This window comes from Oncorhynchus kisutch, unplaced genomic scaffold (assembly GCF_002021735.2).
Source record: "Oncorhynchus kisutch isolate 150728-3 unplaced genomic scaffold, Okis_V2 scaffold3711, whole genome shotgun sequence".
Taxonomy (NCBI): Eukaryota; Metazoa; Chordata; class Actinopteri; order Salmoniformes; family Salmonidae; genus Oncorhynchus; species Oncorhynchus kisutch.
Window position 1 is genome coordinate 5,930 of NW_022265656.1, and position 17,737 is coordinate 23,666.

At 43.4% G+C, this 17,737-nt stretch overlaps 1 protein-coding gene across 8 annotated transcripts; it reads left to right on the top strand.

Moving 5' to 3' along the window:
- The first annotated feature begins 4,146 nt into the window (after window positions 1–4,146).
- Window positions 4,147–17,271, top strand: LOC109882684 (RNA-binding protein 12B-like). 8 transcript variants are annotated; one of them, XR_002254056.2, is made up of 8 exons: window positions 4,571–5,560; window positions 7,988–11,532; window positions 13,183–13,262; window positions 13,660–13,712; window positions 13,826–13,910; window positions 14,126–14,232; window positions 14,444–14,496; window positions 14,748–17,271. XR_002254056.2 is itself a non-coding variant. In XM_031820853.1 (7 exons), the coding sequence occupies exons 1-7, from the start codon at window positions 12,893–12,895 to the stop codon at window positions 14,755–14,757; spliced, it is 486 nt and encodes a 161-aa protein (XP_031676713.1). In that variant the 5' UTR covers window positions 12,535–12,892; the 3' UTR covers window positions 14,758–17,271. The 8 variants fall into 8 exon arrangements, 4 of the variants coding, with proteins under 4 accessions (XP_031676711.1, XP_020330369.2, XP_020330368.2 ...); XR_002254055.2 differs by lacking the exons at window positions 4,571–5,560; window positions 7,988–11,532 and adding an exon at window positions 4,349–4,543; XR_002254054.2 differs by lacking the exons at window positions 4,571–5,560; window positions 7,988–11,532 and adding an exon at window positions 12,011–12,311.
- Window positions 17,272–17,737: the final 466 nt, after the last annotated feature.

The window sequence follows — 17,737 nt, forward strand, 5'->3', positions numbered from 1 at the left end:
TTTAAGATCAATGGTGATGTTAAGGCAAATTTGCCCTGAAATCAATAGGCCTGTGTTTGGATATCTCTCACACCCAAGTCAGACTGTTCTCTCTGCTACCACACGGCAAGTGGTACCAATGCACCAAGTCTGGAACCAACAGCACCCTGAACAGCTTCAACCCGCAAGCCATAAGACTGCTAAATAGCTAATCAAATGGCTCCCTGCATTGACCCTATTTTGCACAAACTCTCTTGCACTGACTCTATACACACATACTGGACTCTACCCACACGCTCACACATACTGAACTCTACTCACACATACTTACACTGACACCCCAACACACACACCACATACTGGACTCTACCCACACACACACACACACACACACACACACACACACACACACACACACGCTGTTGCTACTGTCTTATCTATCCTGTTGCCTAGTAACGTGACCCAAACCTATATGTACAGTACATAGCTACCTCGTACCCCTGCACATAAACTCAGTTTTTTTTTCTTCACCTTTATTTAACCAGGTAGGCCAGTTGAGAACAAGTTCTCATTTGCAACTGCGACCTGGCCAAGATAGGGCAAAGCAGTGTGACACAAACAACACAGTTACACATGGAGTAAACAATAAGCAAGCCAATAACAAACAAATCAATGACACAGTAGAAAAAATAAAGTCTATATACATTGTGTGCAAAAGGCATGAAGAGGTAGGCAATAAATAGGCCATAGGAGCGAATAGTTACAATTTAGCAGATTAACACTGGAGTGATAAATGAGCAGATGATGATGTGCAGGTAGAGATACTGGTGTGCAAAAGAGCAGAAAAGTAAATTAAATAAAAACAGTATGTTTTTATTTAATTTGAGGACCGCCACAGGAAAAGAAGACCCAGAGTTACCTCTGCTGCTGAGGATAAGTTCATTAGAGTTACCAGCCTCAAATCGGCAATTAACTGCACCTCAGATTGCAGCCCATATAAATGCTTCACAGAGATCAAGTAACAGACACATCTCAACATCAACTGTTCATAGGAGACTGTGTGAATCAGGCCTTCATGGTTGAATTGCTTCAAAGAAACCACCACTAAAGGACACCAATAATAAGAAGATACTTGCTTGGGCCAAGAAACATGAGCAATGGACATTAGACAGGTGGAAATCTGTCCTTTGGTCTGATTTTTGGTTCCAACCGCCGTGTCTTTGTGAGACGCAGAGTATGTGAACGGATGATCTCCGCATGTGTGGTTCCCACCGTGAAGCATGGAGAAGGAGGTGTGATGGTGTGGGGGTGCGTTGCACCAAGAAGGAGAGTGAAGGAGTGCTACATCAGATGACCTGGCCTACACAATCACCCGACCTCAACCTTATTGAGATGGTTTGGGATGAGTTGGAATGCAGAGTGAAGTAAAAGCAGCCAACAAGTGCTCAGCATATGTGGGAAAGCATTTCATGTGAAGCTGGTTGAGAGAATGTCAAGAGTTTGCAAAGCTATCATCAAGGCAAAGGGTGGCTCCTTTGAAGAATATAAATACAATTTGATTTGCTTGGTTACTACATGATTCCATATGTGTTATTTCATAGTTGTGATGTCTTCCCTATTATTCTACAATATAGAAAACCCCTTGAATGAGAAGGTGTGTCCAAACTTTGGACTGGTACTATGTGTGTATTTATATATATATATTTTTTTTGTATCACAAAATGTAACGTGATTTAACACACACAACCACAAAGTAGGTGGCGGCATGCACAAACAAAATGTGTGAACGCCATGATGCCAAAGAAGAAGAAGAAGAAATGACATGCGAGACAGTGTTGCCAACCCCCCGTAGCGACACATTTTCAAAAAAGCGACTCGCGACAAATCTAGCGACTTTTTCTGGTGTTATTGGAGACTTTTGGAGACTGACGTGAAAGCACTTATCGTTCTTACTCTTCTCAACGAGCAGCAGGTGCTGCTGTGGGCCCCCACCCCACGTCCCAATGCACTCACAGGAGGCCCAGTCCTCACACAGCAGTCCCTCCCAGCTGCAGTCAGAACAGGAGATGTTCACCCCTTCGTGTCCAGATTGCAAATGAATTGCGCATGCGGGAAGCCGCCACTGGCTGATCCCACCCTGGCTTACATAAAAATATATACACTGCTCAAAAAAATAAAGGGAACACTAAAATAACACAACCTAGATCTGAATGAATGAAATGTTGTTATTAAATACTTTTTTCTTTACATCGTTGAATGTGCTGAATGTGCTGATGTAATGTCCTTAAAACAAGTCAAAATGAGGCTCAGTAGTGTGTGTGGCCTCCACGTGCCTGTATGACCTCCCTACAACGCCTGGGCATGCTCCTGATGAGGTGGCGGATGGTCTCCTGAGGGATCTCCTCCCAGACCTGGACTAAAGCATCCGCCAACTCCTGGACAGTCTGTGGTGCAACGTTGGCGTTGGTGGATGGAGCAAGACATGATGTCCCAGATGTGCTCAATTGGATTCAGGTCTGGGGAACAGGCGGGCCAGTCCATAGCATCAATGCCTTCCTCTTGCAGGAACTGCTGACACACTCCAGCCACATGAGGTCCAGCATTGTCTTGCATTAGGAGGAACCCTGGGCCAACCGCACCAGCATATGGTCTCACAAGGGGTCTGAGGATCTCATCTCGGTACCTAATGGCAGTCAGGCCATTGGAGCACATGGAGGGCTGTGCGGCCCCCCAAAGAAATGCCACCCCACACCATGACTGACCCACCGCCAAACCAGTCATGCTGGAGGATGTTTCAGGCAGCAGAAAGTTCTCCACGGCGTCTCCAGACTGTCACATGTGCTCAGTGTGAACCTGCTTTCATCTGTGAGGAGCACAGGGCACCAGTGGCAATTTTTTTGCCCTCCTACGGCCTCCTCCACGTCTCCTGATGTACTGGCCTGTCTCCTGGTAGCGCCTCCATGCTCTGGACACTACGCTGACAGGCACAGCAAACCTTCTTGCCACAGCTCGCATTGATGTGCCATCCTGGATGAGCTGCACTACCTGAGCTACTTGTGTGGGTTGTAGACTCCGTCTCATGCTACCACTAGAGTGAAAGCACCGCCAGCATTCAAAAGTGACCAAAACATCAGCCAGGAAGCATAGGAACTGAGAAGTGGTCTGTGGTCACCACCTGCAGAACCACTCCTTTATTGGGAGTTGCCCAATAAAGGAGTGCTAATTGCCTATAATTTCCACCTGTTGTCTATTCCATTTGGACAACAGCATGTGAAATTGATTGTCAATCAGTGTTGCTTCCTAAGTGGACAGTTTGATTTCACAGAAGTGTGATTGACTTGGAGTTACATTGTGTTGTTTAAGTGTTCCCTTTATTTTTTGGAGCAGTGTATTTTTTACCTGAATTAGGGCCAGACTAGTTAACATAACTTTCTCACATTGCCAGTATTTATGCTGCAGTAGTTTATGTGTCGGGGGGCTGGGGTCAGTTTGTTACTTCTCCTGTCCTATTCGGTGTCCTGTGTGAATCTAAGTGTGCGTTCTCTAATTCTCTCCTTCTCTCTTTCTTTCTCTCTCTCGGAGGACCTGAGCCCTAGGACCATGCCCCAGGACTACCTGACATGATGACTCCTTGCTGTCCCCAGGCCACCTGGCCATGCTGCTGTTCCAGTTTCAACTGACCTGAGCCCTAGGACCATGCCCCAGGACTACCTGACATGATGACTCCTTGCTGTCCCCAGTCCACCTGGCCATGCTGCTGCTCCAGTTTCAACTTCCACCTGACTGTGCTGCTGCTCCAGTTTCAACTGTTCTGCCTTATTATTATTCGACCATGCTGGTCATTTATGAACATTTGAACATCTTGGCCATGTTCTGTTATAATCTCCACCCGGCACAGCCAGAAGAGGACTGGACACCCCACATAGCCTGGTTCCTCTCTAGGTTTCTTCCTAGGTATTGGCCTTTCTAGGGAGTTTTTCCTAGCCACCGTGCTTCTACACCTGCATTGCTTGCTGTTTGGGGTGTGGACCATAAGGTTAAAAACCAAACCAAATTTAGAAAACTAAAGTAAAAAACAAAAAACAAAAATAGAAAAGTAAGTAATTCAGCCAGAGTGTCTCTTTTGGGTCACTTTTGCCGGTCCCAAGCCCGGATAAAGGAGGAGGGTTGGAATTGTGACATAAAAAAAACAAGAATGGACAAAAGAACGTTCATTTGTAATTCTAAACATATTTAGGGTGTTTTTTTACTCACTTTTTATCTCTCCCACGACGTTATTCCTCTCTCCTACAGCGTACATCACAATTACATGCACATTGTCAATTGTACAAATTAAGCGATGACGTCATTTATCGACTTCTAGCGACTTTTAGGACAGCCAATAGCTACGTTCCTTACTGAGGAGTCGGCAACACTGACATTGCGAGATCTTCTAACTTCTCCGTTTCCGTATTTCCAAACGTGTTATATCCTCAAGAAGTGCAAAAAATATATTATTTCCCGCCATCCTTTTGATTTTTTTGGTCACATTTTCTAAGAAATAACATTTTCTCTCGCTGCCTGTGTAAGTTTCTCTCTTCGGTGTGACTCTTGGGATGAAATTATCATGCTAGCGTAGCGTTATTTTACGAGTAGCCAGGCTACAAGGCCCTGCTAGCTAGCGTTGTTAGCTACGCTAGCTGATATGTAGCTAGCTAACGTTAGATTGCGACTTTCTTTAAAACAAATACTAATTCAGTGTTTAATGTTGTATGGTGCATTTTGCTTGTGCATTTTCTTAGGTAACTAAAACGCTGACAATGTGGCTGTTCAACTGAACTAACCGGCTAGCATACACAGTGGCTAGCTAACGTTAGGAACCGTGCTATGGTGGGCTGTTTATTTTTTTGTTTGACCTTTCATTTAACTAGGCAAATCAGTTAATAAGAGCAAATTCTTATTTTCAATGACGGCCTAGGAACAGTGTGCTAACTTCCTCAAGTGATGGCATAGCTTTTGGTTTTTCTAACTAGTTTCACGTATCCTGATTTGTTCTAGCCAGATGAGTGCGTTTCGCACTGGTTGCTTTGTGACGGTTTTCTTCTCTTCTCTGCATTTAACTGAAATGTCGCCCCCTCCAATTATGTTAATGGTCGATGATTATGAAACCCTGAATCACGGTGTGCGACTGGAGATTTTTTATCTCGCTCGCCGTAAAAAGTAATCTATCTAGTTTATACAAATTATATATTTTTATAGGTGTCAGTATATGTTGGCGTTAAATTGACCAATGGCGTGTGTGTGCTCTACATGAAATGTATTTTGTGGCATGACGTTTTGACTAGTAGCCGTCACAGTAGGGTGTGGGCTGCTTCTTTTTGATTTGTGCAGCAGAACGACTAATCATACTCAAGTATGCCAGATATTACTCTTATGCCTATGGTGCATTTCCAGTAGACTTTACCCTGGTGATTGGACTGAAGACTTGTTTTTTTCCACCTCTGAGGCCTGGCCCCCCAAAAATCGAAAGGTCTTGGGCCGTGAACTTACTCAGGCCAGACCTGGGAAAGTAACTTTTTTTCCAGAACATGGTTAACACAAAGTAAGTAAGTAACTGTTCCAAGTCCTTAGCGTAGTGATGGAAACACTTTCCTTATTAGTAATACACCAGGGTGTATGGACTGGAGTAACAACACTGCTGTATTGGAAAAGCCCATTGGGGCAGCAGTGTAGCCTAGTGGTTAGAGCATTGGACCAGTAACCGAAAGGTTACAAGTTCAAACCCCCGAGCTGACAAGGTACAAAATCTGTCGTTCTGCCCTTGAACAGGCAGTTAACCCACTGTTCCTAGGCCGTCATTGAAAATAAGAATTTGTTCTTAACTGACTTGCCTAGTTAAATAAAGGTAAAGATAAAAATATCTGACTCTGTGGACTGATACATATCAAAGAAAAGGATTAAAGGCACGGACAGAAAGCACGGGGTGGCACAATTCTATCCAGGCGGAGCGGTCGGTGGTTCTCATTGCACACGGAAGCCGCTCAGCCAGAGAAAATAGGATTCTGCTCTTATTTTCAAGGGGTGCCGTTGTTGACCAATCACAGTAGAACATGTAGCCTGCGTGGCGATACATCCACACTGACGTCCAACAGCAGGATCAGCTAACTTGCCCACTAGCAAACACTTGTCAGTTTAGAGTCACGTTTAACAATACATATTTTTCTCCCTAATACGTTTTTTGGATTTATCATTTCTGTTGTGTGTAAATACTTTTTTTTAATGAATGCTTATGGCATTATAGCGTTTCTTCGTTCGTACGTCGATTATGTTTATTTCGTTGTTATGGTCACAGTCTTTGGAACAGCTGCCGGAGACACTAGCCGCTTTGATTTGAGGGACAAGTGGTGTACTCAGAGGGGTACTAGGCGATATTCTGCTGTCCGAAAAGCGCTTAACTATGTCCATGGCTAATCTCATTCCCCATCTCATTCCCCTATTTAGCAATTATGATGTGTATGGTATGTCGAGATGTAGGCCTAATGATTGATGGGTTATTGCTAGATATTAAGTATCTACAGAAATTTGTTTTTTTGTGGTCTGGATATTCTGATGGTCTGAAATATATGCCTGTTTCTCATATAGTTTGGAGAGTTTCTGGCAAATACACAATTTCATGCCAGCGACACAGAGAATAAATACTTTTGTAAATATAGTGTATGTGGACACACCTTCAAATTAGTGGATTTTGTCATTTCAGCCACACCCGTTGCAGACAGGTGTATAAAATCGAGCACACAGCCATGGCCAAGCAGCCGCACACGAACCTAAGATCACCATGTGCAATGCCAAGTGTCGGCTGGAGTGGTGTAAAGCTCACCGCCATTGGACTCTGGAGCAGTGGAAATGCGTTCTCTGGCGTGATGAATCACGCTTCACCATCTGGCAGTCCGACGGACAAATCTGGGTTTGGCGGATGCCTGGAGAACCCTACCTGCCTCATTGCATAGTGCCAACTGTAACGTTTTGGGGAGGAGGAATAATGGTCTGGGTCTGTTTTTCATGGAGTGGGCCCCTTGGTTCCAGTGAAGGGAAATCTTAACACTATAGCATACAATTTCATTCTAGATGATTCTGTGTTTCCAACTTTGTGGAAACAATTTGGGGAGGGCCCTTTCCTGTTTCAGCATGACAATGACCCCGTGCACAAAGTGAGGTCCATACAGAAATGGTTTGTCGTGTGGAAGAACTTGACTGGTCTGCACAGAGCCCTGACCTCAACACCGTTGAACACCTTTGGGATTAATTGGAACGCAGACTGCAAGGCAGTCCTAATTGCCCGACCTCACCAATGCTCTTGTGGTTGAATGCAAGCAAGTCCCCGCAGAAATGTTCCAACATCTAGTGGAAATCCTTCCCAGAAGAGTGGAGGCTGTTATAGCGGCAAAGGGGGGACCAACTCCATATTAATGCCTGTGGTTTTGGAATGACATGTTCGACGAGCAGGCGTCAACATACTCTTGGTCATGTAGTGTATATGTGACTTAATGAAGGAGAATATTGCATGAAACTTGTGAGCCTTTTAACACTTTATTGAATAAAGTGAAGCCTGGAATTGTAGATTGAAAGCCTGCCATTATACTATGGTGAAGGTTCATACCTGATGCATTTAATGTATGCACAGCTGATTTGAGATGGAACACTCTGTGAAAGGGACATCCAGTTTAATGGTTGAACTTTGTCACTCCTGGAGATGACATACTAATCTTTCAGATGTTAGAATCTCCGACCTACCGTTGTTGCCTGTATATATATTTTTTATGGTGTTTCCATTTTTGTAGTGGCGTAAGTGTCGTATTGGGACCTTCAGATTTGTGCACAGCGTAGTCCTTTCAGAACGTTTTCAGTTGCTGTTTTCATTCTCAAGGTGTCACCTGTTTTGGTGATGTTATAGTGGAATGGTCTGGAGAGCATTGGTGAGCTGGACACGACTGTTCTGCAATAATGCTATTATGTACCCCTCTGTCTACAGGTGGTGCTGTTTGTGCTGTTGTCGGAATGGCGGTGGTCATCCATTTACAGGGGCTCAGAATCACTGCAGGTTCTGAGGATGTTCGCAATTTCTTCACTGGCCTCAAAATCCCAGATGGTGGGGTGCACATTATTGGTGGGGAGCGTGAGGAGGCTTTCATAATCTTTGCTTCCGATGAAGACGCGAGGCGGGCGATGACCCGTTCGGAGGGATCCATCAAAGGTTTTCCGGTTCACTTACGGCTGAGCAGCAAGTCAGAAATGCAGGCCGTTCTCAAGCAAAGTATAAAACCCGAGGTGACCAAAAAGAGGCCGTATAAGGAAGGTTTCAGAAGACCGGAAAGAGAAGGCAGGAATGAGGAACCTGGAAGAAAAGAGCTTGTAGAGATGGGCAGTAGATCAGGGTCTTACAGTAATGTACGTAGTCAGGCCCGAAAGCCTTCCTCACAGCCCATCAGTCAAGATGACTTGTATTTGCTTATGCAAGGCATGCCTTTTACTACGAACGAAGACGACGTGAAAGAATTCTTTAGCGGATTAGAGGTGGAGGACATTATTATAATGAGAAATGACCGCGGCCAACCAAATGTGAAAGGAATTGTCAAGTTCAAATCCAGACGGGATGCTAGAGAGGGTCTGAAAAGAAATCGGCATTACATTGGAACTAGGTTTGTGGAAATCGATGTATGCTCAGAAGAGCAGTATTTTAAGGCAGATGTTGGTAGGGAACAGATGTTGGCATGGAACAGCAGTGGTACGTTTAGAAGAGGGCCTTCCTCAGCTCCCACTGAGAGGTCTCCTCCAGACCGTGCTAGGTCTTTCTCACCAGTGGCCTACAGGTCTAAGTCCCCTTCTCCTTCCAATGATGAGTTCTGTGTCTTGGTGGAAAACCTTCCCTACTTAGTGGAGAAGAGGGACATAAAGGAGATCTTCATTCATGCAGACCTCAAGTATGATCAGATCCTTCACCTTCTTGACAAGTATGGGTCAGAGACAAGGTCCGCATTTGTGCTGTTCAACAACCTGAGGGACTACGGTGCTGCCTTGACTCTTCACAAGAAGAAATTTCTCAAACGATGTGTGTACATCTCTCCTATCTCGAAAGAGAAAATGGTCACCATGCTAGAATCTGGGGGAAATACAATGGAGGGCACACCACCCTCTGAAAGGTCTTCCAGCCGATCTCAGGAAAGGCCTCCAAGAGAGACCGAGAAGGATGTGTATGAATCTGAGAAGATTTGCCTGTATGTGCGAAACCTGCCTTTCGACGTGCGCAAAGTTGAGATTGTGGACTTCTTCCTAGGCTTCAGAATCTCAGAGGAGGCTGTTGTTTTGCTGCTTGACCATAAGGGCAATGGGCTTGGAGAGGCTTTGGTGATCTTTCAGACTGAGGAGGAGGCTATGAGGGCACAGTCTCTGAATGGGCAAGGGTTTCTTGGAACAAATCTCATCCTGAAATGCATTTCTCTGGCTCAGATGCGTGAATTTGGTGTTGGTGAACCTGCAGTGAAAGAGCAAAAGATAGAGAGAAGCTCAGAGAGGTACCTGGCCAGGAACAGTGAGGCGATGTCCCATCTGTACACTGATTACAGGGTAAACCCTGATATAGGCCATCTTCCTATGAACGACCTGCAGGTTCATATTCATGGAGGCAGCAGTCTGGGTCTCGATTCTCAAATGATGGAAAGCCCTGTTCTGCTTGACAACCGGGGCAATGGCTCTGCTCATAGACATGGAGGCTATGGACCTTCTGCACCGCAGCAGTTTGATGGTCCAACATGCCTGAAACTGGTTAATCTGCCTTCGACTATCAGAATTGACGAAATCTATGACTTTTGCTATGGATATCGTGTAATTCCTGGATCGGTCTCATTGCAGTATGACAACAAAGGGATTCCCAAAGGCTCAGCAACGGTTGTTTTTGGATCTCGCTTGGAGGCGTTAACGGCAGTTGAGGAATTGAGTGGAAGACCAATAGGCAGCAGAAAAGTAAAACTAGTTTTTGTGTGAAATCCGTATAGAACAGGAAAGAACCTTTTGGGGCTTTAAAATGTGATGTTTTAGGAAGAACAACTCACAGTATTTGGTTAGTCTGATGGATTCCAACAATGGCGACTGAACAATTGTAGATTTAAAAAAATACTGTGTGTGTATGTGTATATAGCCTTCTACTCAATGTGTAACGGACAAACCTTTTGTCCATAGTTTTTTTCCCCCCCTTAAAGAATAACAAAATGATTTATTTGTATTTTGCCCATCGCTTGCTTGTCATGTAGCCTGTTTCTGAAGCTTTTTCTTTTTAGTGAAATTTGCCTGAAATTGTATTTTCTTTAACAGCTGGGTGAAGGTAAAACTTAATTTTGCTACTATTTGTTTAAATGTTTATTGCATTCTGTAGTGTAAAAGTTGTCCATTTAAACTTAGTGGAAATTCTTTGATTAAAATTCATAATGTTCTCCTGTTGTCATCTTCCAAGATTGTCTAAGATATTGTGTTGTATGATAAATACTGCATTGCCCATGGTCCTTTTTTCTCCCTGTGGTCAATCTGGTGGTCTTTGGAATCAGAATGACCATGAATGCAATGTTATTTTACTTCAACTGGGGGGGACACGCTAACACTCAAATTGTTAAGTATCTATATACGTTAGGTATTCCCCAAATCATACTGCAAGTTATGCAGGATTTAACACAAGCAAAGGGTGTAACTGTCTGCATTCACTCCCTTTTTTATTTGATTCTGTTGCAGATGCATGTATTTAGTTCGTCAGGAGCAGTGAGAATAAAGCCCGAGTTTAGAAGGCAGGAGACTTTCACGCTTTACTGAGGATCTGTGAATTGCACCTACATTAATTCCAGCTACCCAATTTCCAGAAGTAACCAAGAGTTGGACTACGGTGACCAAAGGATAGAATGTTGTTCACTATTCTCACAGAAATGACGGTTTTCCCCTTTAAACCTTGAAGTAATAACTGGGTGGCCGGTAGCCTAGCGGTTAGAGCTTTGGGCCAGTAATCAAAAGGTCACTGGTTCGAATACCTTGGAGAAGGGCCCTAAGAATGGTCAAGAACTCCACCCACCCAAGTCATAGACTGTTCATTCTGCTACCGTACAGCAAGCTCGGGCCTCCTGAGTGGTGCAGCGATCTAAGGCACAATATCTCAGTGCCTGAGGCATCACTACAGGCACCCTGGTTCGAATCCGGGCTGTATCACACCCAGCCGTGATTGGAGTCACAATCAGCACACAATTGGCCCAGCATTGTCTGGGTAGGGCTGGTGTAGGTTGTCATTGTAAATAAGAATTTGTTCTTAACCGACTTGCCTAGTTAAAAAGGAAAAAAAGCTGTACCGGGGCGCCAGGTCGGGAACCAAAAGGCTCCTTAACAGCTTCTACCACCAAACCATAAGGCAGCTGAGAAACTCATACGAACACTTTCTCACACATCACATGCTGCTGTTACGTTATCCTGATTACCTCGTCTCTTTTACCCCTACCTACATGTACAAATTACCTCAACTACCTCGTACCCCTGCACATTGACCTGGTAAGGCTTCTTGTATATAGCCTGATTATTTTGTCTTACTATTTACTTTTTGTGCTAATCCCGCTTTACTTTTTAACTCTGCATTGTTGGGAAAGGGTTCCTAAGTAAGCATTTCACGATAAAGTCTACACCTGTTTTCGGCGCATGTCACAAATAAAATTTGATTTTTGACACGGTGTCGATGTGCCCTTGAGCAAGGCACTGCAGCTATCCGGTATATGTGACCATTTTATTTATATATATATATATACACGTATAAAATGAATCGATAGGTACATTTCTTCTTTCCAGTCTAATGGCCCATGGCGTTGTACCATAGCGCGCTCTTGTGGCATAAACATGAACTTTACTACATACTGACACGCCAATTACATTTATTGAAATAATTATTGTCAATTATCCTATTTCTGTAACACAAATATATATTTAAGCAATAAGGCCAGATAACTGAACAGACAGATTTGCCTTGGAAAATGTGCAGCAGAACTTTTAAAGTTATTTTATCAAACGAGTATTGTAACGGTGAACATGACGATAAAGCAGGAAAACGCCGTTTGATATCAGTATGATATTCTAAGAATTTGTTCTGCACGGATTTCAATAGGGAAAGATTGCGTCCGTAACCCGTTCGTCTCCGCTCGCGTGTATTTCGTTCGAAACGTTGCTTTGCTGCGCGTCTGGTGTTGAACCTTTGTGACCACAGCAGAAACGGCACCTCATCAGTGTGGCATCTCTCGGAAGGGAAAGGCACGCCTGTGTCGCCGAACATACAGGGTCAGGTAAATATGACCTAGACACAATAATGGTAGCCTGCTAGGGTTTTCATAGTGAACAGAACTTGAGAAACTTTTTGTTTGTTTGTTGCCATGATAAATAAATTACGGTCAGCATTATTCGATTTTTTTTTTTTTTTTTAATGGCCAACGAGATAACTTCGCTAGCTAACGTTAGGTGGCAGCCATGGCTATTTAGCCAGCCGCCTAGCGATGATGGGAGTGCTAGCGCTGAAAGTTTTCACCGAGATACTGCATCCATTTAGTAGCTATTTCACGCGAAATGACTGTCACAACTTAACAACTAACTTAGCCAAGTTGAATTGATTAAAACCCATAAATCAAAGTTGATAAAGCATAGCTCGTTTTTCTAACGTTATCCGGTGGATTTCTAACGGGGTTGCCAGTGCTAGCTAGCTAGGCTTTTTGGAAATAGCAAATCAGCTGACTGGGAGAGTTTTTAGGATAGTTTAACTCATCTGTCAAATTATCTGTTGCTAGTTTATTAAAGACAACATTCACATCTTATGTAACTAGCCCCGGTCAAAACATCAAACTTTCTAGAATAATAAACTTATCACCTTTTTATGGGGTCAAAACGAATCAATTCAAGTCAACACTTCAGCTTTTGCAGTGCTGATGAGCGAGTGATGAAAGACCTGAGGTCATGTTTTTATCAAATGTGGTGGGTGACACGCACCACTTTGAATTAGCTCGAGTGACAATCTGTGCCGTCATAATCATACAATTGTCTCTCATTGTAGTTTGACAATCCGAGCAGGCAAGAGCACAAACAGATCTGGGACCAGACTAACTTTAAATAGACATGACCATGACATCCTAAGTTAGACGGCTTCATTACACTTTGCTGTTACAGGATGGAAGTGTCAAGGAGGCGGATCTTACAGAAGCACCTGCAGCCAGCCAGACCACTGCGGCGCTGCAGTACTGACCAGGGTAAACTTAACTGGACTAGTTCACTCTCTCTCATGTTCAACTGTCAACCTACACGTCTTGCTACTTTTTAAGTCATCCTTGGCCCAATTTTATGAAGTGTGATCCTCACAAACAGTCATGGACTAAGAACAAAAATTAATGAATGTGTCGGCTAACAGGCAGTATTCAAGATCTGATTACCTACCTACCCTTCTACCCAAAGTGTGTTCTTGCTCCCTCCCTGTTATATTTAAAAGGATAGGATTGGTGTAGGCAAAGGTTGTCAGTTTCTACGATATTTCTTACTCAAGTCAATTCCTTTTTAGTCGATGAGGGGAAGTGAGTGAGTGAGTGCACACTTCAAAGAGAAGGGTAGAGAATCCAACTGCAGCCAGTGTCCCACTTTCTCTTTATACAGATTCCTGCTTTAGAAATGAGCCATCTGCGTGTGGACAAGCTGGAGAAAAAACAGTGAGTGATGCATAGTTTTACCCAGAGAACTGACAATTACGTGCTCGGATAAGTAGTCAGTCTATAAGATTAATCTATTTCTTGCATTGACCATGTTTTTATCCTGTGGAAAGATTAACAGTATTGGAGTGGAACAGTTTTTTGAAATCCTCCATCTCCATACTCAGACACCACAAAAAGACTCCACCCCAACTAAAGGTAAGCTATCTATCTATCTATCTATAGAAGTGTGAGTTGAAAATGTTTGAATTACTTTAGTCCATAGTTGTGTCCCAAATGGCACTCTATTCCCTATAGTGCGCTACTGTTCACCAAGGCTCAAAGGAAGTGCACTATATAGGGTGCCATTTGGGACACAATCCACATGTTATCGTGTATGGATGTTGACTGATTCAAGTGATTCTCTCTCCTAGTGAGGATATCTTACACTAGAGACTTCCTGATTCAACTGGCCAGTTCCCCCATTGCCAAAAGAAAACCGGACTTCTTACCAGAACATCCTGTTGTTTTGGAAAAGGCGGTAAGCTCGTCATTCGACTCGTACTCAATTATGGCTTGTTTAGCAGTTCCTTTATTGAATCAGAGTAAATTCAGAAGCCTCTCCTTTTGATTTACCTTTCGTATCACTTGCCAACCTGCTCAGTATGTTTACCTTTAACCTGTTCTCAGTGCCATAACTTAACGTGGCTTATTGCAAATTCCTGATATTGAATGTTCATTCATTTCCACAGCGAGAACCTGGTGTGCCATGGTTGGAGAAGAGGTTTGATGAAAACAATGAAATGTAAGTAAAAATACAAGTGTGTCAATGAACTTGCCTGGTGCGAAGATACATTTTGTAAAGAATATCTACAGTTATTAGGTGAAGATTTGAGAGATTCTGTGAAATCAGACCAAAGTGTTTTCCTTTACCACAGCTTCTGTAGAAGTCAATAAAGCTTCTTTTTTTTGGTGCAATATCTATTTTAACACAATTGTAGAAATAATGAATGATTTATTAATCCAACATGTTTGTGTGGATATTTTCTCGTTTAGGCTTGCCTAGGCTAACATGGAGCCAGGAAGTCTGGTTGCTGCTGCTGCTTTTCAAACCACACACCACTACAACTTGCTCTGCCATTGAGTGATATACCAACAACAACAACAAAAATCCCAGTTGAGCCCAGAACACCACAGGCGTCCCAAATAGCACCCTATGTCCTATTTAGTGCACTACTTTTGACCAGGGTCGATAGGGTTCAGATCATAAACAGCCATGACCATGAGAGTTGTAAGCGAGAGGTGTATATATATATATATATATATTTTTTTTTCCTTTGACAAATGTTGGTTCCTTTGGTGGACACAAACCTGAAAATGTACCGTAGCCTACATGTTTTAAATGGTGTGTTTCAGTCTAAAATAATAATGCGTGGTTGAATGATGTGCCTTGATGCTAACAAATGCCCCTTGCACTGTGTGATGTTTACATATGGCATAATGCTAATAACGCCTCAGTTGGAGGCCATTGACTCTGAGTAACCTTACAACGACCTCCCAAGACCAACACTACATTCATTTAACCCTTTCACTTTTTCATATGTTGGAGTATGGGTGTTTTAGGTTTGATATTGTCACTGAAGATTGATTATTGACTTATATCAACTAGTTGAATGTTGAAGTATAGGCCTGCTGCATAACTTGTCTCTATTCCCCCATTGAAAACTGAGCCTGCCTTTGCACACTATCCTTCTGAGGGTCAGTCCTGTAGTCACATCAAATAATACATCTCTCCCCCACTTCTCTGAGGGTCAGTCCTGTAATCACATCAAATAGTACATCTCTCCCCCACTCCTCTGAGGGTCAGTCCTGTAGTCACATCAAATACTACATCTCTCCCCCACTTCTCTGAGGGTCAGTCCTGTAATCACATCAAATAGTACATCTCTCCCCCACTCCTCTGAGGGTCAGTCCTGTAGTCACATCAAATAGTACATCTCTCCCCCACTTCTCTGAGGGTCAGTCCTGTAGTCACATCAAATAGTACATCTCTCCCCCACTTCTCTGAGGGTCAGTCCTGTAGTCACATCAAATGGTGCATCTCTCCCCCACTTCTCTGAGGGTCAGTCCTGTAGTCACATCAAATAGTACATCTCTCCCCCACTCCTCTGAGGGTCAGTCCTGTAGTCACATCAAATAATACATCTCTCCCCCACTCCTCTGAGGGTCAGTCCTGTAGTCACATCAAATAGTACATCTCTCCCCCACTTCTCTGAGGGTCAGTCCTGTAGTCACATCAAATAATACATCTCTCCCCCACTCCTCTGAGGGTCAGTCCTCTAGTCATATCAAATAGTACATCTCTCCCCCACTTCTCTGAGGGTCAGTCCTCTAGTCATATCAAATAGTACATCTCTCCCCCACTTCTCTGAGGGTCAGTCCTGTAGTCACATCAAATGGTGCATCTCTCCCCCACTTCTCTGAGGGTCAGTCCTGTAGTCACATCAAATAGTACATCTCTCCCCCACTCCTCTGAGGGTCAGTCCTGTAGTCACATCAAATAATACATCTCTCCCCCACTCCTCTGAGGGTCAGTCCTGTAGTCACATCAAATAGTACATCTCTCCCCCACTCCTCTGAGGGTCAGTCCTGTAGTCACATCAAATAGTACATCTCTCCCCCACTCCTCTGAGGGTCAGTCCTCTAGTCATATCAAATAGTACATCTCTCCCCTACTGCACCTTTTCTCAGTTTATTCTATAGTAGTTGAATGTGAATAACAGCTGTGTAAATTAGCACAGAGTTAGTGAAACCCGTCGCCTTGACTTGCCTGTGTACATAAGGGGTAGTTTATTATGCAGCTTGTGTTCGGAGACTGTTGTGGTTCTAGTGTGGAATGGGGAGACTGTTGTGGTTCTAGTGTGGAATGGGGAGACTGTTGTGGTTCTAGTGTGGAATGGGGAGACTGTTGTGGTTCTAGTGTGGAATGGGGAGACTGTTGTGGTTCTAGTGTGGAATGGGGAGACTGTTGTGGTTCTAGTGTGGAATGGGGAGACTGTTGTGGTTCTAGTGTGGAATGGGGAGACTGTTGTGGTTCTAGTGTGGAATGGGGAGACTGTTGTGGTTCTAGTGTGGAATGGGGAGACTGTTGTGGTTCTAGTGTGGAATGGGGGAAATTGAGTGCCTGTTTATTTTTGAAGTGTATTTATTTAATTTATCCTTATTTTGTTATAAGCTATTTGCCTATCGAGGCTTAGTCATGATGGCGGGCTTCATTCCAAGATGTTGGCTTTTTGTTGATACAAGGCTGAGAGGACTTTCCTATGCTAATGTAAAGGGACTGCCAAAGTGTAACCATGTATTTTCAGATATGCAGTAGGTTAAATAAGTGCCCCCCCCCCCCCCCCCCCACATTGATTTTGACTTTCAAGTTGCACATTGTGAAGATAGTACACAAAATTAAATAGGCTATGGTGCACATCCTCTCCTTGCTCCAAGACGTATGAGCTGATCTGGGATCTGCCCTAATAGCCCTGTACATTTCTGTGCTCTTATAAAAAATAAAAAAATGTATGACAAATGTTGTCTTGTGAAGTGTCATTTTACACCAGAAGCAGCTCAAATGCTGACTATACCTCAAATTCGAACCTTGCATTATCAAAATCTGTAATAATGAAACCTCGCCATGTAATCTAGTTTACATGTAAGACTAAAACAGAAATTTTAGTCACACTGCGTAAACGAGAAACCAGAGACAATAACCATTCTAGTGGTAATTCACTGGTGTAAAAACTGCGCCAGTGGTGCGCACAGATCCTGTGTAACATCTCCCCTACTGGCGTTTTGATGTTCATGAGTTACGTCTACAGTGAGTCCAGACAGATTAATATAATAGTTCGTTTTAAAACGTTTACATGTTCTGCAAGAACGATTTTCCTAATCATGGACGCATCTGAAATCAGGCTACCTGATGGGACTTCAATCAATTCCAAAAATGGCCAATAAACGTTCTACCACCGAAATCATGTTATTTTTGCCAAGTCTAT

What these genes read in the sequence shown, in the direction of transcription:
- LOC109882684 (XM_031820851.1), top strand. Translation starts at nt 8,014, where the DNA reads ATGGCGGTGGTCATCCATTTACAGGGGCTCAGAATCACTGCAGGTTCT.